A 22,993-nucleotide genomic window follows, 5' to 3' on the forward strand; every position below is an offset into this window, starting at 1 on the left:
TTTCCTTTTGACATAAAAAAAAAAAATCTTACTGTCTTTTATTCAGAATCAAATTTATGGTCCGCATTGAACTGCGAATTTATTTCCACCTTTATTTAACTCCATATATGTTGCTCCACCTCGTGAAACATCCATCGTCCTTCAAGATTCCAGAAGCAGAAGAGCTTTCTCCTAGCATCATACTTCGCATCGTCTATTAATTCTGGTTTATGAACATCTTGAGAAGACTATGTTACGATTCTTTATTTTCAATCGATCTCTGAATGAACAACATTATCGCTTAAGAACCAAGTTTTTTCAATTTCCATTTCCACAATTTATACAACGCACGGGGACTTTTTTAAGGATCTCTATTTTTTAACATAATATAACGCTTCTCTGGTTTCCTAAGCCTCCACACGCAACTATTGCCATGTTCAAAAAAACTGAAGAGCCTTCCAACATCCATGTATTTTGACGTCTATCAATACCTTATAAAACACGACGTAATCTTCTTCGATTATACAACAGCTAAGAAGAAGCCAGCATTCAACCTACTATTCTTCTTTATTGCATCATTTAGTGCACAGTGGTCTTTTATAATATACGGCGCACCGAACTTTACATAAATTCCGCTCAGTGCTTCGTCAATTTGGATGAGTTATTATTTTTAATATATCTCTACTCAACTTCCCACTTGGTATGTACCTTTAAAGAGACTGTACTTGTGTTTACATTGTTTATGTTTTCTTCAATCTTTGACTTACTTCAGGCTGATGATGACCTATTACTAGGTCGAAACTAGTCCCTATGTAATTTTCATTTTGTATTGAAAAGGTGGACCAATAATAATATATTATTTTACTCTACTGTAAAACTCACTCTGATTCACACACTGTCGCTACTAATCACAAATCACCAGGCGAGTTGGCCATGCGGTTAGGGCCGCGCAGCTGTGAGCTCGCATCCGGGAGATAATGGGTTCAAACCCCCATGTCAGCAGCCCTGTAGATGGGTTTCCGTGGTTTCCTATTTTCACACCAGGCAAATGCTGGGGCTGTACCTTAATTACGGCTACGGCCACTTCCTTCCCATTCCTAGGCCTTTCCTCTCCCATCGCCACCAGAAGACCTATCTGTGTCGGTGCGACATAAAAAAATCTATTGTTTACCTAACATAGTGGTACATAGGAGGACTCGCTTTATATTAGATGCTCTAATATCACAGAGTCAGAAGAAAACTAAATGTGAAGGCCTGCAATATAGACAGCTCATAAAATTGATCAACAATAACATTACATTGACCATTGTTTGTTGTGATGTGCTTTGTGTATTCGGCTTCCATTTATCTCTGATAGATGGGATTACTGCTGCGCACCGAGTATAACAGTCTGCCTGAATATTGGCGGGAAGTAGATGGGGAGTTAGATCTCTCTCTTCTTTAGCAAGGCATTCCTCTGGTTCATAAATTTTCTGGTACTACTGGTACATAATACACTGAATCATCATAGTATTTCAGCTATTCGATCCCTACTATGAGGCAGTGATTGGAATGAGCAGTGTACACACTTAAATAGAATAACCATGAACCTGCTACGTTGGCGTAGCAGGGGGGAGGTAATACTACCATGTGGCGGATAGAGGGGGTGCTACCGGCTTGTCGGCAGACTTGAGCAAAATAAAATAGCTCTCGCGGACCAAACACACACCCCCTGTGGGTGGGGGACGTCGGCAAAGAATACACTCACGGTATCCCCTGCCTGTCGTAAGAGGCGACTCAAAGGGGCGACCTAGGAATGTTTGAATTAGAACCATTTTCTCATACCTCGGCGCTGATATGGACTTAGCAACAAAAATCCAAGTTCATGAATAATCTCTATTATCATAGCCGGTACGGTAAAAATGTATAATAAGACAAATGACAGGAAATTTAATAATATATAACTTTAATTATGTAGTATTTATGGATAGGGCCAATCTATATATATAAAATAACAGTTTTGTCTGTACATTGCTCAGAATTTAAAAAAGGATGGTATTTCTGTATCAGTCATGCCCACAGTAAAAAGGAAATGCACTTTTTACTTTTCCGTAATTTCTGTCTGTCTGTCTGTAAGTACATACATCACAAGAAAACAGCTGAAGAGAATTTAATGAAAATCGGTATGCAAAGTCGGGGAATAAGTCGCTACAATATACACCATAAATAATTTTATTCACACTGACTGAAATGGTAGTTTAGGGGAAGGCTTAAAATTTAATTCTCAAATATTTATGTTATTAGTGGTTGTATCTTAATGAAAATCAGTATACAAAGTCGGGGAATAAGTCGCTATAATCAAGGCCATAAATAATTTTACTCACACTGAGTGAAATGGTAGCTTAGGGGAAGGCCTAAAATTTAATTCCCAAATAATTATGTTATTAGTGGTCGTATCGATAAATACTACATAACTAAAGTTATATAGTATTATATATTGGCGTAGGGATGTGGCGACCCCCATCGCCCAGTGGGAAGCCACTGCAATCAGCCATCCGGGTATTGGCGGGAAAACAATAGCTATTCGTGGGGTATGGAGGAAATGCCTACTCCCAGCCCTGACCAACTAGGGTGAACATTATCCTGGCAGAAGGTATAAAATCCCCTCTGGGGCTCATTACTTCAGTTGTAACAACGCTACCGATATTGCGGTAGCCCAGCTTAATACTTCGGCTTGTTAAGTAACCATGGAGCACATGATAATCGCTACATTACCACAGGGGGTTAATCCCCTGTCGACCTCAGTCGACGCAAGCAGGTTGTCGGATTCTGGGGAACCTGTATCACGTGCGGAGGGAGAGTTGGAGCTCCCCAATACCTCAACATCCTCAATAAGCTGGTCACAAAAGATCAGACCCAAGAGAACTTTTAAATTAGAAACCGTCAACATACAGACCATGATCAGAGTGGGGAAACTGAAACAAGTCCTAGATGCAATGAGAGAACATGGAATCGGCATACTGGCTCTACAGGAAACGAGGTTCAGAGATGAAGATACGGTGGAATCAGAAGGATATGTAATTTTGAAGGGAAAACCGGGTATCAAGATGAAGCAACAGCCGTTTATGTTTGGTACGGCGTTTATAGTAGACCGAAGCTTCTTGAGTAATGTCATTGACTGGAAGGGTGTGAATGAGAGACTGTCATACTTGATGATGAAAATTGGCAATAAAACTTATACACTTGTCAATGCACATGCCCCCACAAATGATAAGAACAAAACAGACAAGGCAGGGACAGAGAACTTCTGGAACACACTGGATAAGGTAGTAACGGAAGCAAACAAGAGAGGTGTCACGATCTTGCTGGGGGATTTCAACGCGCAGCTAGGCACTGAAAGGAGATTCAAAGGCCCTGTAGGGGATTACCCTGCACACAAGAGAACAAATAAGAATGGAGAAAGGCTTGCGAACTTGTGCAAAAGACACAAGATGAGAATCATGACCACACACTACAAAGCCAAGGTGAGTAAAAAGACAACCTGGGTAAGTCCGGGCAATAGAATTGGTGAAAGGCAGATAGACCACGTAGCGATCCGAGACAAAAACCATGCAGAGATCATGAACACCAAAGTCAGGAAAAACAGCAGAATGGAGTCTGACCACTATCTTACTGAAATCAAATGTACAGTAGATGGATACCAAACAGAACTAGGAGAAACACGAACACAAACTCACACCAGATCGACAGAGAACTGCTGAACAAAAACCAAGATCAGTACATGAAGAACCTGACAGTGGAGAGTAAATGGGAAAACTTAAAGGATAAGGTTAGAGAAGTATCCAAACGATTGACCACTAATATCAAGAGAAGGAAGCATGAGTGGTGGACAGAAGAATGTGAAGAGGTGCTAGAGTACAGGAGGAAGATGTGGGTAAGGTGGCAGACTACCAAGAAGGAAGAGGACCTGTCAACTTTCGAGACAGCAAGAAAGATGGCTGCCAAGACGATCAGGAATGCCAGAAGGAAAAGGTGGAATGAGAGGCTGGAAGACGCCGATCATGCGTTTAAGAAAAACAAATCACGATCCTTCTTTAAGGAGATGAAGAACAGGATAAAGGGTTATGAGGCGAGAGAACCTTTTGTGAAAGGACAAGATGGCGAGCTGAAAATAGGAGAAAAAGATGTATGCAAGGAAATGGCAAGATATTTCAAAGATCTACTGAACACAGAAGCACCCACAGGGAGTATTACTCTACAGTATAGCAGAGACATCAACCAAGGACGAGCACCCACCAGAACAGAAGTTGTGAAGGCAATCAAGGATCTCAAGAACAACAAAGGGGCAGGTAATGATGGTGTATGCGCCGAGGAGATCAAATGGGGTGGTCCTGCAATGGAAGAAAGCATGTACAGAATAATGGACATCTGGATAAATAAGAAGAACCGGGCGAGTTGGCCGCGCGCGTAGAGGCGCGCGGCTGTGAGCTTGCATCCGGGAGATAGTAGGTTCGAATCCCACTATCGGCAGCCCTGAAGATGGTTTTCCGTGGTTTCCCATTTTCACACCAGGCAAATGCTGGGGCTGTACCTTAATTAAGGCCACGGCCGCTTCCTTCCAACTCCTAGGCCTTTCCTATCCCATCGTCGCCATAAGACCTATCTGTGTCGGTGCGACATAAAGCCCCTAGCAAAAAAAAAAAAAAAAAGAGAAGAAGAAGATACCTAGCGACTGGAAAGAAGCCATAATTATACCAGTACATAAGAAAGGAGACAAAAGAATACTGGATAACTACAGAGGTATCTCACTGCTAAATATTGGGTACAAGATACTCTCGAGATTATTGCTGAACAGAGTGGAAGCACAGCTTGAATCGACCATAGGAGAATACCACGGTGGTTTCCGGAAAGGGAGAAACTGCGTAGAACAGATCTTTGGACTCAAGAGAAACATAGAACACAGACACAGGAAAGGAAAAGACACAATAGTTACATTTGTAGACTTTGCAAAAGCCTATGATTCAATAGACGGGAACACACTACTAAACATCCTACGCGACAGAGGATTGGATTCTACGACACATGGATTGGTGGGGGAAACGTTGAAGGATACAACTGCTAGAGTAAGATACCGGAGTATGTTGTCAGACAGCTTTGAAATTAAGACAGGAGTCCGACAAGGGGATGGTCTGTCGCCAATATTATTTAACCTAGTTTTGGATGAAGTGGTGAAGCAGTGGAGACAGTTGAATAGAACCATAGGAATTGAAGATGTACAGATTGGATATAAGATCAAAAACAATGTCATAGTGGATTGCCTTGCCTTCGCAGATGATACGGTGTTGTTACATGAGAAGGAAGAAGACGCAAAGTTGGCACTAGCAAATCTAGCAGAGACTGCAGCAAAGGTTGGTCTGAAAAAGACGAAGGAACTGAATACGAAGATCGATTGGAATATAAAAGGCCAAGTGGTAGAGAGAGTCGACAGCTTCCGGTACCTAGGTGAGAACATCACGGGTAAAGTACAAAGCAACAAAAGTACCACAGACAGAGCTCAACTGCTGCTGAAACTACGATATGCAGCCATGACTACATATGGAAAGAAGAACCTCTCGAGGAACGCCAAACTGCGACACTACATGATAACCATCAGGAATGCTGCATTACATGCAACTGAAACGCTGACATTGGGCAAGAGAGCTTGCATACAATTGGAGAAGGAGGAAAGAAAAATTATGAGACATATATGGGGCACCAAAAAGCAAGGTGAAATCTGGGTACAGAGATCAAGGCAGGAACTATATGCTAGTATAGAACCAATCTCGAGTGTGATAAGAAAGAGAAGGTTAGGATTTGTTGGACATCTCATGAGGATGGATGACAGTAGGCCGACAAAGAAGATATGGAATGCAACCTGTTTAACTGGAAATAAGTGGATGAAGGAAGTCAGAGAAGATTGGGAGACTATTGGCATAAAAGAAAAATATCCACTAATGACAGTACAGGATAGGTCCAAATACAAAAAGCTTGTGGAAGGTCACAGATGGACAGACACCAGGATCCAGATTAAGATCACAGAAGCCGAGAGAAAGAGGAGTAGTGAGAGAATGAAGAGGTATTGGGAAGAAAGAAGACTACCGAACAAGTCACTTGTGATCCTCAGGGGTTGTAACGAACCTAATAATAATAATAATAATAATAATAATAATAATAATAATAATATAGTATTATATTTCCCATCATCTATGTCTTATACATTGTTACAATACCAGCTATGATCAGAGATATTCATGAATTTGGATTTTTGTTACTAAGTCCTTATCAGCACCGAGTCACGAGAAAATGGGTAAACAGGATTTAATGAAAATCGGTATGTCAAGTCGGAGAATAAGGAACTACAGTCTACATTATGAATAATTTCATAAGGCGCCCTAATATCACAGTCTAAAGAAAACTAAATGTGAAGGCCTACGATATAGTAAGCTCATAAAATTGATCAACAATAACATTACATTGACCAATGTTTGTTGTGATATGCTTTGTCTTCTGTTGCCACTCATCTCCGATAGATAGGATTACTGCTGCATACTGAGTATTTTTTTAAAATTTGCCTTACGTCGCACCGACACAGTTACGTCATATGGGGATGATGGGATAGGAAAGGGGTATGAGTGCAAAGGAAGCGGCCTTGGCCTTAATTAAGGTATAGCCCCAGTATTTGGCTGGTGTGAAAATGGGAAACCACGGAATAACATCTTCAGGGCTGCCGACAGTGGGGTTCGAATCCACTATCTCTCGGATGCAAGCTCACAGCTGCGCGCCCCTAACCACACGGCCAACTCGCCCGGTCGTACCGAGTGTAACAGTCTACCTAAATATTGGCAGGAAGAAGCTGGGGAGTTAGGTAACTTTCTTCTTTAGCATGCCATTCCTCTGTTTCATAAATTTTCCGATACTAATGGTACACAACACACTGGTTCATCATAGCATTCGAGCTGTTCAATCCCTACCCTGAGGCACTGATTGTAACGAGAAGTGTGAATATTTAACGGAATAATGGCAGAGGAGTGTTCACGGCTGTCTGCAGCCTGGTCATTCCAGCTCTGAAACTTTGGACTGTTAGATTGGCACCATAGTACTGTTCATTAAAAGTGAGAAAATGTGCAGTTTTTCATTTGATCGGATATTTTATATGAAAACATTGCTTTTAATTGCTACATTCCTACTGACGTTTTTGTAATGACCTATGTTGACTCCAGTTAGGAAAGTCTTTCTGAGAATCCCGTAGCGTAGCATGGGTACATCAGCTAGTAATAACACAAATATGTGAAAATTAAATTTTAGGCCTTCCCTAAACTACCATTTCACTCAGCGTGAACACTATTATGTATGACCTAGATTGTAGCGACTTATTGCCCGGCTTTATATACTGATTTTCATTAAATTCTCTTCAGCTGTTTTCTCGTGATGCACATACGTACATTCATATGTACATACATACATACATACATACAGAATGACATTACGGAAAATTAAAACGTGCATTCCTCCTTGTCACTGTCGTTACGACCGGTACAGAAATATAATTTTTTATCAATTCTGAGCAATGTACAGGACACTCTTATTTTATTTATATTGAGATAAATTAAAATTTGTCAGAATTGTCTCCAAATGGCTCCTAAAATCTCTAGAAAAGTCACTAGTTGTTATCATTGAAATTCTATCACTAAATTACTAAAAAAGACTCCATATCTAACGACTAGTCTCTAGAATCGACTAGACTGATGTGAACGAACACGAACATAGCACGCGAGAACGAGACTGATGATCGATATACGCGTCACGATATACAGGTTTCAATAAACATCGCACATACTTCTCGCATTAATAAACGTAGATATTTCATTTGAAAGCGGCCAATGAGCGAAGAACTTCTGGCCACTCACGTAAAAAAGCTGAAATGGTGGGATGTGGAAACAAATGTTTGAAGTTAACCAAGAAATAAGCTAAAATCGGGAGAAATAATAGAATAATCCGGAGACGGGAAAAACTGCCTAAATCGGGAAAGTTGGCAGGTATGTAACAGGGACCAGCTGCATAAGGAATGTTATTACTAACATTGTTCATACCTCAGTCATTTTCATATTGCCAAAGCCAAGGATGACTGAGACAGGTCAATGCAAGTAACGAACTATTACTGCCATATATATGCATTAATGTGACAGGCTGACTTTCTACTTGCAGCATACAAAGGAAGTGTACGAGTAAGTGTACGACCCAGCTAAAAGAACTATACCTCCAAGGATGGTTATCTAAAATGACATGAATACAGTAAATAATATTAAAATAATAAATAAAGGCTATGAGTTATTCCTTACCTAATAGGTATGATGTATGAGAACAATAAGATGAACCTGAACATATAACGGTACCAAGGTCCACCAAATCCTTTGAGACACATCATAACCAAAGCCAGGCCAATGACAGCACAAAACAGTACCTGCAAAATATATATAGGTATTAATAGATGGATTTATTAAAATACATACATTATTTCTACAAAGAAAGAAATCTTCATAGATTAGGATGGCTATCAAACCAAATTAATTGTGTCATATTTCAAAACTTTTCTTAACCCTAGAACTGCGGACCGTCTTCCACTGTTTCGTCAAGTGCGATCGTCTTACTGAGAGACGGTGTCTTTCTTCCTCCGTAGGTTTATAACTGGATACCAGATGGCATTAATACACATACCAGCTGAATACTGATACTTTTATCTTCACTTTCAAAAGTATTAAAAAAAAAAAAAAAAAAAAAAAAAAGCAATGGTCTGGAGAAGTTTATTTAGCTGTAGAATTGAAAGTACTTTCATTGGTTCTTAGAATCAAGATGGTAGTCCGCTTTGTAGACGATTCTGAAATCGAGCACTTGATTTCGAAGATCTTAATGACAGTACTGATGGTGACAGTGATTACTGTGTTAATTGCGACGAGGAAATTATTCCTGAAAATATCAAAAGTGACAGCAAAGTAAAAGGAGAATAATTTCACTACGTCAATATTTGAAGAAAGCAGTGAAAGCGTGAAAGCTTAAGTATGAACGGGACTGAAAGAGAAGCCCAAGAAAGTAATAATACAGGTCAAGATGTACTATCTGCTGTTTATCACGCTGGGCCTAAGAACTTGCCTCCCCATAATGAGGCTCCCATTATGTGAAACAAACTCAAAATCAGTTTTGTTAAAAAACTGTGTTTTACTCAGCATTCAAAATGAAAAGTGGAGAACTAGGGGGTAATATATAAAAAAGTACTTCGGTGTTTCAGAATACTATGTTTCAGGAATAAATTATCTATTAGAAATTCTTTTGTTAGAGCACAATATGTCAACAATTTCCATTGTTCAAAAATTGTTATAATTGTACTTTACGATAGAAATCATGACAATATTTTTCTGTTATTTCAGTCATCTACATATAGATCAGACTTTCAGCTTTCTATTGGTGTATAATATGGATTTATTAGGATTAATAATTATGTGATTACAGGCATGATTTTATTTTCATGGCATATATTGAGGAAAATAATTGTAGCATTTGACAGATAAACCTGCAGCAGTTCTACGGTTCTAGCAGGTGAATGCTGTATGTAATGAAACATTGCAGCAGACTGGAACATGACCTAAATACTTCAAAACTAATTCCTCAGTGAAATAGGGCTAATTTTCAAGTGTTTGCTGGGGGATTGAGGACCATGAAATGATCTAGAGACCCATTTCAGTCTACTGCCAATACAGTAGAAGTCCGTTATAGCAAGTACGGGATATAACAAGAACCACGTTGTAACGACAGGTTTTTAGGTCCCTTCAAAATTCCTATATTAAACTGTACAATAGCCTTTGGTTACAATGAGAACCCTTTCACTCAGTCACCCGTTATTACGAGAGATTTTAAGGTGCTTTATTTTCCATTATCGGTATTTATACACTTCAGAGCAAAAAGCTAGCAAAAGCTATCGATAATTTTTTTCTGCGTAACTCTCGATATTCCACAACTAAAGTACGGTAAATATTTGTATGTTACTGATCGTTTTACACGATTAGATTATAAAACCTTCCATGAAAAGATCGACAAACATCACAGCTGATATAGATATTGATACCCATAGGGAACATGAAACATTTGTCCTGAATGAGTGAATTTATAATATTGGACATTATAAATTTTCCAGCTAACTCATTCTTGGTTGCCTGCGTTTCGCCCTCGTTTGCTAAGTTGGGCTCATCAGTTGGTACTTAGCACACCTACCAAGATGCAAGGCTAGTGCATACCGTGAAGGCCACTGTATAGGCTACTTGAAGCCACCAGCAGTGCCAATATACTACTGGCCATCAGATGATATAGATGTTGATTCCCATTGGGAACATGAAACATTTGTCCTGAATGAGTGAATTTATAATAGCAATATAATGGTCCGTTATTGGACATTATAAATTTTCCAGCTAACTCATTCTTGGTTGCCTGCGTCTCGCCCTCGTGTGCTAACTTGGGCTCATCAGTTGGTACGTAGCACACCTACCAAGACGCAAGGCTAGTGCATACCGTGGAGGCTACTGCATAGGCTACTTGAAGCCACCAGCAGTGCCAATGCACTATGAGAGACTATGTCTCATTTCTAAAAATTGATGCCTGCCTGGCCATCAGATGATATAGATGTTGATTCCCATAGGGAACATAAAATATTTGTTCTGAATGAGTGAATTTATAAAAGCAATATAATGGTCCGTTATTGGATATTATAAATTTTCCAGCTAACCCATTCTTGGTTGTCTGCGTTTCGCCCTCGTGTGCTAAATTGGGTTCATCAGTTGGTATTTAGCACACCTTAGACATAGTCTCTCATAGTGCATTGGCACTGTTGGTGGCTTCAAGTAGCCTATGCAGTAGCCTCCGCGGTATGCACTAGCCTTGCGTCTTGGTAGGTGTGCTACGTACCAACTGATGAGCCCAAGTTAGCACACGAGGGCGAGACGCAGGCAACCAAGAATGAATTAGCTGGAAAATTTATAATGTCCAATAACGGACCATTATATTGCTATTATAAATTCATTCATTCAGGACAAATGTTTCATGTTCCCTATGGGAATCAACATCTATATCATCTGACGGCTAGGCAGGCATCAACTTTTAGAAGTGAGACATAGTGTCTCATAGTGCATTGGCACTGCTGGTGGCTTTAAGTATCCTATGCAGTGGCCTCCATGGTATGCACTAGCCTTGCGTCTTGGTAGGTGTGCTATGAGCCCAAGTTAGCACACGAGGGCGAAACGCAGGCAACCAAGAATGAGTTAGCTGGAAAATTTATAATGTCCAATAATGGACCATTATATTGGTATTAAACATCGCAGCAGCATGTCTCTTGCAGAGGATTTTATTGGCACCATTATACTCTCGTTCATATCAAGCATTCACACGAAGCAACAATTCTTTTGGATGTCACAGATTATTTTCCGTTATCGATAGTTATACCTTCGGCGTAAATAGCTAGCTAAACACTTATTTTTGTCTGCGTAACTCTCGATACTCCACGAACAAAAGTACAGTAAATATTTGTACATTAGTGTGACCGTTTTACATAATTAGATTACAAAACCTTCCATGAAATGATCAACAGCAGGTCTCTTGCAAACTATTTTATTGGTACCATTATACTCTCGTTCGTATCAAGAATTCACGCGAAGCAGTAGTTCTCTCGGATGTCACAAATTTGTTGGTTGGTCAACCTGTTATGGAAATGCATTGTAGCAATGAAGAGTTCTTTATCGAGCTGCTATTATTGCTGTCAAAAACTGTCGTGCCTTGTGGTGTGACTGAATCTGACGCTTTTATTTATTGCTGTCATACACAGAGTAAAACCACTTCTTGTTGCTTAAGTAGTGATTTCCTTAGTGCGCATGTCTAAAATTGCTTTCTGTGTGAGATGTGAACAGACTGTGGTACTGTTTATTTTAAAGATCGAGTTCCTTTCCATAATGTGTGACGAAGTCGTGTAGGCCCTATTAGTGATATTAAAAGCAAACTGACTGTATTGTGTAGTGGTAATTTAAATTTATATTTGTCTTCATTTTTTTGGTTCTGTGAACAGCATAGTTCGATCTGTTGGCTGTTTCTAAGTTGTGTTTGAAAGCCTTCATTCCTTTTGAAAACAGTATCGGTAATAAAACAAATCCACTTCATTCTGCTGTGACTTACGCATTACAATGTCGAGTGGGAAACAAAATTCATTAGATTTGGCTACAAAATATGAAACTCTGCAGGCGTGTGTAAAAAGCAGTGTGAGCAAAAGTAAAGTACGCAGGTAGTATAATTTAACATCTTCGACTCTATTTACTATCCTGAAAGATAAGGAAACAATCAAAGGCGCTGTTTTAAAAGGTAGCATTCCAAGCGGGAGTAAAAAACTGCAGGTGCAGACCATGCTGACCTTGAAGCTGCTCTTTTTGAGTCACTTACCCAGAAATGAGCAGCAGGAGTTCCAATTTCAGGGCCCGTGTTCAAATCTAAGGCCCAAGACTTGAAGGCGTGCATGTATGAAGCGAACACAAAAGCATAGATGACATCGGCCCTTTTAAAGCAGACTTCCAGTGCAGCGATGGATGGTTAAACTGCTTTAAAGCCAGACATGGCATTTCGCTTCACACAATAAAAGGCGAATGAGGAAGTGTATTACATAAAATCAGCTTCATGGTCCGTATCGCACTTCAATAGATTCACAATTAAGTATTTATTTATTTTTCACCTAGTCGCTACAATGAGGCAATATTTAATGGTCAAAAGTGGTACATGTTTCGTATATTATCAACATCTTCAGCCACATAACACTGTTTAGATGAAAAATATATAAAATTGACAAAGTATCTTATGTTAATTTTAAGGACACTTCTTCTAAAGCATTACTTTGTCAGTTTTATATATTTTTCATCTAAACAGTGTTATGTGGCTGAAGATGTTGATAATATACGAAACATGTACCACTTTTGACCATTAAATATTGCCTTAAGCAATCATTGTAGCGACTAGGTGGAAAATAAATAAATACTTAATTGTGAATCTGAGGAAGTGTAGGCAAAAAAGCCGTCAATGACTGGCTTCCAATTCTCCATGAAATTCTTAAAAGGTACAAGCCCAAGGATGTCTACAATGCTGATGAATCTGCACTTTTCTATAATTTATTACCTCAAAGGACTCTTGCGGTGAAGGGCGACCCATGCAAAGGTGGAAAATGCAGCAAAGAACGACTAACCGTTCTTTTGTGCTGCAACATGGACAGTAGTGATAAACTGAAACTGTTTATTATCGACAAGTCTGCCAACCCGCGAGCATTTGAAGGTGTGCACGTATGAAGCAAACACAAGAGCATGGATGACATCGGCCCTTTTCAAGCAGTGGCTTCAATCATTTGATTCGAGAATGGGATTGAAGAACAAAAATGTTGTTCTTTTTATAGATCATTGCCCTGCTGTCCAAATGTTGAGCTATGGAATATTGAATTGGTATTCCTACAACTGAATTGTACCAGTATGCTACTACCACTTGATCAAGGCATATTTAAACTCCTTGAACACAGTTTTTGTAGCATACTGGTCAACTCATTGATGCGTAGGGCTGAGGTAAAACGAGTACTGAAATGGAATGTACTGGAAGCTATCTGAGGTATCGCAGTGTCGTGGGAAACCATATCACCCGCTGCAATTTCTGCATGTTTCAGACATGCTGGCTTCCGACGAAGTGAAACAGAAAGCAAAATTATTGAGGAGGAACTTATCTCGAAGTGCCAGATAGCTGGAATCATGTCCTTTCTCAGCTGGAAGTCGCCTATCAATTTGACAATTACGTTAAAGCTGACGAAGGTGTGCCTGTGTGCGGGGATCTGAATGAGAGTGAAATTCTTGATGATGATGATGATGAATCTGACAAGAGTGAGGAGGACGGGGACATCATAGAAATACCAACACAGTCTGCAGTCATGAGTGCTTTAGATATTTTAAAAACATTTTATGCAGTAAATGACACATCACTAGACGACTTGGTGGCTATCCAGGGAGTGGAGAATTTTGTGATAAGGAACGTGATTGCTGACACAGACTGAAGCAAGCGACTTTGGATCCTTGAAGCCTCTGTAAGGTAACTACTGTATTCAAATTTAGTGTTGTGAATGGAAACTTTAAATGCAAATGTAATATAGCCTATCATTTTTTAAACTTTCATTTTGCATGATGAAACATTTTTAATCGCTGCACTTCTTGCCTTTTTGGTAACTGGTCCCATGTTTGAATTATGCTGGTATGTTTTATTTTGTATTATAAAAAGTTGTGTGTTGAAACTCAATTCATGTCCTGCCAATCAAAGACTTCGACAGAATTGACCATTGCAATTTGAGTATTAAAGGTGCGTGCTAAGTCGCCAGGCATGCTGGGACTGCAAGGAATGTAAAAAAAAAAAAAAAAGACTTCATGACGGGGATGTTGCGTGTGTATTAACTGTTAAAGTATGAAGCATGTCTCTGCCTTTATTCAGAGCTCCATAGAGTACCACAATACCACAATAAAATGAATAAAACGGAAGCGTACAAGATAGAAAATAAATTTCTCAAGGAAGTGGACAGCTTTTATATTTATTACCTAGATAACCTATAAGTAAACACCATCCACAATGTTCGATTTATGACAATCTTCGCATATTATTATTATTATTATTATTATTATTATTATTATTATTATTATTATTAGCATATTCTCCCAATACAGGCAGATGTTAAGCAAATAACACGATCAATGTTAATATTGAATTCCTAATATGTTTTCTTGCAATAAGATATGAATTTCCATTGCATTCCTATCACTTTTTATTCAAATCCTGTGCGTAAATGCAATATTACATAACCTCTGCAAATGATAAGGCAGTAAATACATTACAAAAATTATGTAGAAGAATATCACAATCTTTTTTCCATGTAAATTATGCCTTACTGTGAGTTTCTCTTCCTTTTAAGAATATATCACACTGCTAGTCCAAGAACCACAACTGCTGGTTGACTTTCCTCCCCATTAAAACAAAATTCTATCAAACCTTGCCAAATCTATTCAAATCTTGTCAAACCTTCAGCAATGTTGAACAGTCTTTGACAAGATTTTAAATTTTTCTTGTGAAGTATTGAACTAAAAGAAAAATGTGATGGTGTAAAACAGGCATGTTTAGTCGTGTGTTTCTGAAGGCTAGATTTAAATTGAACACAATCATCCATATTGATTTCTCACTACATCCACTACCCACACTAGTGAACTATCTCGCGCTGACCATTGTTAATCCCCGTTCACTGGTGAAAAGAAATATTCAAGTTTGAAACGAGAGAGAACACGCCTTCATAATTTAATTCTTCATAAGTGCATAAATAATGAAACAGATAGCTTTCGTTAGCTTGGTCAAAAGAAAGGTTGAAATAAACAACTGATTTCAGTAATAACTATGTCATTGGCCTTACGTACCACTAACTACTTTTACAGGTTTTCAGAGACACCAAGGTGCCAACATTTTGTCTCGCAGGAGTTCTTTTACGTACCAGTAAATCTACAGACAGGAGGCTGACGTACTACAGAACCTTCAAATACCACCAGACTGAGCCCGGATCAAATCTACCAAGTTGGGGTCAGAAGGCCAGTGCCTCAACTGTCTGAGCCACTCAACCTGGCAGTTGATTTTAGTACTAGGTACAGTAAATAAATAAATAAAAATGTGATACATCTCAAGATACGATAGTAAGCATCACTCATTTCAGAGGTTAGTTTATTACCACGTCGGGTTAAATTTCAGAAAGGCTGTTCCCTCAAATTTACAGCGAAATATTATTATATTATTATTATTATTATTATTATTATTATTATTATTATTATTATTATTATTATTATTATTATTCAATGTCCCACTCCAGACGCCCGGGTGTGGTTAACAAGCCTCCTTCACTCCTTTCTGTCCTTCCACTTTTCCTGCTCCATTACTTCCGCCATATCCAATCCAGCTTCTCTAACGTCCTTCCAAATCTGATCCATCCACCTTCTTCTCAGTCTTCCAACTGGTCTCTTTCCCTTAACTTCTCTTTCCAATTCCCTTCTTGCTACGTTTCCTTTCTCATTCTTTTTACATGTACAAACCATCTCAGCCTTGCTTTTTGTATGTTCTATGCTAACAGTTCTCTATTTAGCTCTTCTCTGATTTTAATATTTTGGTTCTATCTCTTCTTGTCTTTTTAACCGATGTCCTTAAAAATTCACTTCTACTGCTTGGATCTTACTATCTTGTCTCTTATTAGTTACCAGCATTTCTAGTCCATATGTTACAATTGGTATGAAATACTGTTTATATAATGTTAATTTCGTTCTCTTGGGTACTTTTTCATCCTATAACAGCTCTCTTACTCGATGATAAAATGTTGTACCTTTACTTATTCTGTTATTAATTTCACGGTTGATTTCATTACTTCCATTAATAATGCTACCCAGATATGTAAACTGTTCTACATTCTCTGACTGTTCTCCGTCTATGTTCACTTGCCTTCTCTTTTTCTCTTTTCCACAGTGAATGACTACAGTTTTCTTTTTACTAACTGATGAAATGCTGACTGCTGAAGCCTGTCGCACTCCTCTGGGACAATGATTAATGAATGACAGATGAAATGAAATGATATTGGAGAGTGTTGCTGGAATGAAACATGACAGGGAAAACCGGAGTAACCGGAAAACAACCTGTCCCGCCTCCGCTTTGTCCAGCACGAATCTCACGTGGAGTGACCAGGATTTGAACCACGGAGCCCAGTGGTGAGAGGCCGGCGTGCTGCTGCCTGAGCCACGGAGGCTACTCATTTTACTAATTACCATTCCAAACTCCTTCAGATTTTCATTCCAAATGTCCAGTCTCCTTTGTACTTCCTTTTCTCCCTTTCCCCAAATCACCACATCATCTGCAAATATCAAAGCATTCAATTCCTCACTACTGATACTCTGTTTTACACATTTTATGATTTCATCCATCCATATAATAAACAATAATGGGGGCAGTGCACTTCCTTGCTTGAGACCTTTTTTTATATAAAATCTTTCAGTCACCACTCCCAACTTGTACACTGCTTTTACTCTCATGATACAACATTCTTATCTTGTTAATTAATGATCTTAGTACTGTACCAGGAAGGCATAGGCCCTGGCACATATAAATTACAAATTTTATTTTCTAGCATACAATTCAGTTCCGATACATGAACAGCTGTGTGAGAGAATGTTCTTGTACCTACTGCACGACACGAACGAGAATGCAAGTCAAGCAAGGTCAAGTGACGTCATCGCCGCATGCAGCTTACTTCCCCTACAGAAGTTTATCGGCTATTTTCATGAACTTTTTAATGCCTGGGCCGATTAACACGAGACCAACGCTGAATTATAGCTAATGTTCTGGAAACAAAACCCTGCAAATTTTAAATCAATCCATCCAGTGGTTTCCGAGATATGACAATTTAAAATTTGGGAGAAATACTCGCCCCTTATCACCTGATTCGAAGTGCCGCCCGCCTGATGTGTATACATAGGCCACTGGGCCAAGGCCATAGCCAGTACAGTCCCGTCAGTGCAGTCCCGTGTACAGAGTCATGTGTGCACAGTGTGTGTAGAAAGTATGCTCTGTTGCGATTCGCGGGGACATAATAGTGGCCGTACTCAAACGCTGTTTAATAGTAAAAGGACGTCGTACCGTACGTGAAGTTTCAGCTGCGCCGCGATGATTATAAGATTCTAGACGTTTTTCAAGGTGAATTAGCGTGATATAATACTTGCAAGTTTATTATAAAGGTGAAGCTATAATAGGAAGTAATAACTGAAGTGTCTAATATTTCACTGATTAAAATACGACACCATGAACTGTACTAGTTCCACATAATTCTAAACTGTGCTAATATCATAAATCATTGCGTGTGGTAAACTGAAATCGTAATTTAAAACCACTTCTAAGATATATTTCCCTTACAGTGAACTGTGCGAGACTGTATTTACTCGATATTCGTCTCAGAGACTGTGATAGAGACTGTGATAGATCACGTTTTCAAGTGCTTATGAACTGTGTATATAAAAACTGTGTTTTCTGCAGCATGGACTGTGAATGTTAGTTTAACGCCGTAAAATCAGTGTAAAAATAGAACTGTGCATTACGACGGTGTGTGATATTAACATCCATAACATTTTCAGTAGTGCCAACTGAACTTTCCGTGTTCCGACATTACTCCCAAGAACAACAGAAATCTTGGCAAAAGTGCTACGAGATCCTGCTACATCAAACGTTGCTTCCAACGAGGGATTTTCATGGTATCTTCAGTTACGGTACCCATCGAGGGACGTCGACGAGGGAGATTGACGTGGTATCTTCACTGAACATCACCGGTGCTGAGTTCGAGTCTTCGTCCGCACTCCGCGGAATGTTCCAGACACCGTACAGCTCAACTCCAACATTAGTAAGCAGATCTTCTAGTAATCTGAGTGAGTAATCACAACTGACTGACTTTTTACAAGCACTTTGTTCAGTACAGTGTTCTTACAAGTGCTGCGTGTGGATATTAATTCATAATTTCATCGTCAGTTAAAAATTCATATTTTGCTGTAAATTCCTTTCTAAGTCATTAATTAATTGAAGTGCTTTATTCGTTTCATTTTTTCAATTTAAACAAACTGAAAGACATACTGCAAGAGTTCAAATATTTAATTTATCAAACTTTCCATGACAAGTGTGTGTTTATTTTGTGTTTCAAAATTTAGAAAAACTGTAGTCTATTCATGATCTATAGAAGAACAATAATTATTTTTGAAATTCTCAAGCAAACAGACGTCAAGAAAATCATAACATTAATCTTTTCTTCTTCATTTTGGCAAATATTAACTACCAAGTTGCAATTGCAGGGTGATATATCTGTGGCTATTATTAATAAATTTCATAGAAAAAAAGAATTACCATCTATTATTCGCCCTGCGATACTATCCGTCTCTGTACCTACTCCAAAAAACACCGGACACTACCTGAGATTCTTCCCATGCTCAAACCCCACAATAGTTTCCCGGTACAGTAAAATCCTTTTCAGTAGGCATTCTCATACATGTTTTCTCTTAACTGTATCATAAGCTTTTTCCAAATCCAAAAATACGAATATGATTTCCTTATTCCTTTCCAGATATTTTTCCATCATCGTTCACACTGTAAATATCAAGTCTATTGTTGGTCTATTCAGTTTAAAACCATATTGTTCTTCCTCTAACTGTGTTTCTATTATATCCCTCAGTCTTTGGTCTATGAATTTCTCCATTATTTTTAGCCCATATGATAGTAGGGTTATACCTCTATCATTCATTTTTCATTTTTTGAACAATGGTACAATGCTTCCTTGTTGCCAACCTTCAGGTATCCTTCCATGCGGCACTGAGGGCTCAGTATAGCCACTGCAATCCAATGCTTCCTGCTACCTTAATGGTCTATCGTCGAGACCGAGGAGATAAAATGGGAGGGGAAGCCCTTACTCGGGCGTGAGAATGTTGTGTCGTACGCCTCTCGTACGGTCCTGCCGGCCTCGGCAGCGGATGAAGTGGAGATGTGACGATGGATGGTGAAGGAACCCGGTCCCTAGTGAAGGCACGCCGGCCGGGTGAGAGCCTGTGCTCGGCGGCCTATGAAATTTTAGTTGGTGGCCACTCGGCCGGCCAACGGAGCAAAGCAAGTCTGTGTCCCGCAGGCCGCAATCGTCGGCGGCGGGCTACGACGCTCGGTTTCGGCTCTCAAGCCAGCCAGCTCCCTGGTTGATCCTGCCAGTAGTCATATGCTTGTCTCAAAGATTAAGCCATGCATGTCTCAGTGCAAGCCAAATTAAGGTGAAACCGCGAATAGCTCATTAAATCAGTTATGGTTCCTTAGATCGTACCACTTTACTTGGATAACTGTGGTAATTCTAGAGCTAATACATGCAAACAGAGTCCCGACCAGAAATGGAAGGGACGCTTTTATTAGATCAAAATCAATCGGTTGGCTCGTCCGGTCCGTTTGCCTAGGTGACTCTGAATAACTTTGGGCTGATCGCACAGTCCTCGTACCGGCGACGCATCTTTCAAATATCTGCCTTATCAACTGTCGATGGTAGGTTCTGCGCCTACCATGGTTGTAACGGGTAACGGGGAATCAGGGTTTGATTCCGGAGAGGGAGCCTGAGAAACGGCTACCACATCCAAGAAAGGCAGCAGGCGCGCAAATTACCCACTCCCGGCACGGGGAGGTAGTGACGAAAAATAACGATATGGGACTCATCCGAGGCCCCGTAATCGGAATTAGTACACTTTAAATCCTTTAACGAGTATCCACTGGAGGGCTAGTGTGGTGCCAGCAGCCGCGGTAATTCCAGTTCCAACAGCATAAATTAAAGTTGTTGCGGTTAAAAAGATCATCGTTGGATTTGTGTCCCATGCTGTCGGTTTATCGCTCGTCGGTGTCTAACTGGCATGGTTCGTGGGACGTCCTGCCGGTGGTGGTGACTCGAAAGCGCGTGGCCGCCGTGGTTATCCGCGTGCGGTACCTGCGTGCCGTAGGCGGACCCCGATCAAATCCTAAAGTGGTGCTCTTCATTGAGTGTCGAGGTGGGCCGGCACGTTTACTTTGAACAAATTAGAGTGCTTAAAGCAGGCTGGCTGCACCTGAATACTGTGTGCATGGAATAATGGAATAGGACCTTGGTTCTTGTTGGTTTTCGGAACCCGAGGTAATGATTAATAGGGACAGGCGGGGGCATTCATATTGCAACGTTAGAGGTGAAATGCTTGGATCATCGCAAGACGGACCGAAGCAAAAGCATTTGCCAAGTATGTTTTCATTAATCAAGAAAGAAAGTCAGAGGTTTGAAAGCGATCAGATACCGCCCTAGTTCTAACCATAAACAATGCCAGCTAGCGATGAAGGAAACTTATTGTTCACATGAATGGTTTACCGATGAAAGGGATGAAATATTAGGGATAAAATTAATTTGTGATAATATGAAGGAGGAGGGGGTACTCCGGTTTTCCCTGTCACCTTTCATTCCAGCAACACTCTCCATTATCATTTCATAGCATTTATCATTCATTAACAAATCACCTTGGGAGTGGCGACCCCATTGTAATAACAGCCTATATATGTTTCATTCATTACATCCCTGACCCGGTCAATGACTGGAAAACAGGTTGTAGGTTTTCATTTTCATTTTCATGTAGGAGGTGGGAATTATAGGAACATATAGGCCTGGAAGAGAGGAAAGAGACATGGAAATATTTGAGAAAATAATAGATTATACTCATAAAAACAATAATAATGATATGGTAATAATTGGGGGAGATCTAAACTTGCCTGAAGTTGAATGGAATGGAGCTGCAAGTGAAGCCCGTGAACAGAAACTGGCAAATAAGTTAATTTGGGAGGGAGGATATACACAAGTAGTACAAGAACCAACTCGTCTCATTAACTTACTAGATGTATTCTTGGTTAAACCATGGGAAACTGTTGATAAAACTGAGGTAATTGAAAGAATAAGTGACCATAAGGCTGTAATAATGAATGTAGGACTGGTACAAAAAAGGCTTAATAAGAGGGTCACACAAGACAAGAAATTGTACAGAAAAACTAAAATTGAAGAATTTGGGACTTACCTTAAATCAAAATTCGGTTGTTGGATAAGTGAAGGGAGTAATGTGGATACACTTTGGGCTAAATTTAAAGGAATTATTTGGGAAGGAGAGAAGAGATTTGTACCTGTTAAGAAGGGTAAAATGAACTCAGACCCTGTTTATTATACAAGGGAAATAAAATAATTAAAAAGAAAATGTAGAATAGTAAACAGGAAAACCAAAGAGGGTAGGGAGAATAGAGAAACTAGAAAACAGCTAATGAGGGAACTGAATAGAGTGAAAAAGGAAGCAAAAGAGAATTATATGAATGGCATACTTCAAGAGGGTAATGACCACAAAGGGAAATGGAAAAAGCTGTATATCAGGAATCAAAAAGGAATACAAATTCCTACAATGGTGGGAGAAAGGGGTGAACACTATTTAAAAGATACTGAGAAAGCAAACCTATTTAGTAGGGAATTCAGAGATTCAGTAGAAGATTGTCAGGAGTTGGAAATCGAAACAGAAGATAGAGAGGGAGAGACATAGGGAAACAAGAAGCTTCTCATTCATAAATGAAGATATTTTCAGAGAAATCCAGCTGCTTCAGCAAGGAAAAGCAGCAGGAAGTGACCAAATTACTGGGGAGGTATTATAAGACAATAGGGTGGTACATAGTTCCTTATTTAAAATCTCTCTTTAACTATGTCATAAATAATAGTGTAATACCAAAGGGATGGAAGGAATCTATAACAACATCAATTTATAAAGGAAAGGGTGATAAACGGAAACCAGAGAACTACAGACCAAACAGCCTGACCAATATAGTTTGTAAAATACTGGAGAGTTTAATATCAAAGTACATCAGAGGGATATGTGATGATAAAAATTGGTTCATGAGGAGCCAGTATGGATTTAGAAAGAAATTTTCTTGTGAGGCACAACTGGTGGGATTTCAGCAGGACATATCAGGTCAGTTAGATTCAGGAGGCCAGTTAGATTGCATAGCCATAGATCTTTCCAAAGCCTTTGACAGAGTGGAAAATGGAATATTATTAAAGAAATTGGAGGGAATAGGATTGGACATAAGGGTTACACGTTGGATAAAAGCATTTCTAAATTCAAGGGTTCAGAAAGTCAAAGTAGGAAATACTGTATCGCAGGAAGAGAAAGTTTGGAAGGGAATTGCACAGGTTAGTATAATCGGTCCGTTACTTTTCTTAATATACGCAAATGATTTAGGGAATAATATAACATCAAAAATCAGATTGTATGCAAATGATATAATTGTTTATAGGGTAACAAATAACATTGAGGACTGTTCAGAATTACAA

The 22,993-nt window shown here is 39.4% G+C and overlaps 1 protein-coding gene across 5 annotated transcripts in view; it reads right to left on the reverse strand.

Moving 5' to 3' along the window:
* Nucleotides 1-22,993, reverse strand: part of LOC136856766 (probable phospholipid-transporting ATPase IIB) — a 407,253-nt gene that overhangs the window by 203,827 nt on the left and 180,433 nt on the right. For all 5 annotated transcript variants that reach the window (XM_067134860.2, XM_067134861.2, XM_067134862.2 and 2 more), the window contains one exon: nt 8,337-8,458. In XM_067134860.2, coding sequence (XP_066990961.2) covers nt 8,337-8,458 — 122 coding nt within the window. The remainder of the gene's footprint in view (nt 1-8,336; nt 8,459-22,993) is intronic.

The sequence above is a fragment of the Anabrus simplex genome, chromosome 1 (assembly GCF_040414725.1).
Source record: "Anabrus simplex isolate iqAnaSimp1 chromosome 1, ASM4041472v1, whole genome shotgun sequence".
Lineage (NCBI taxonomy): Eukaryota > Metazoa > Arthropoda > Insecta > Orthoptera > Tettigoniidae > Anabrus > Anabrus simplex.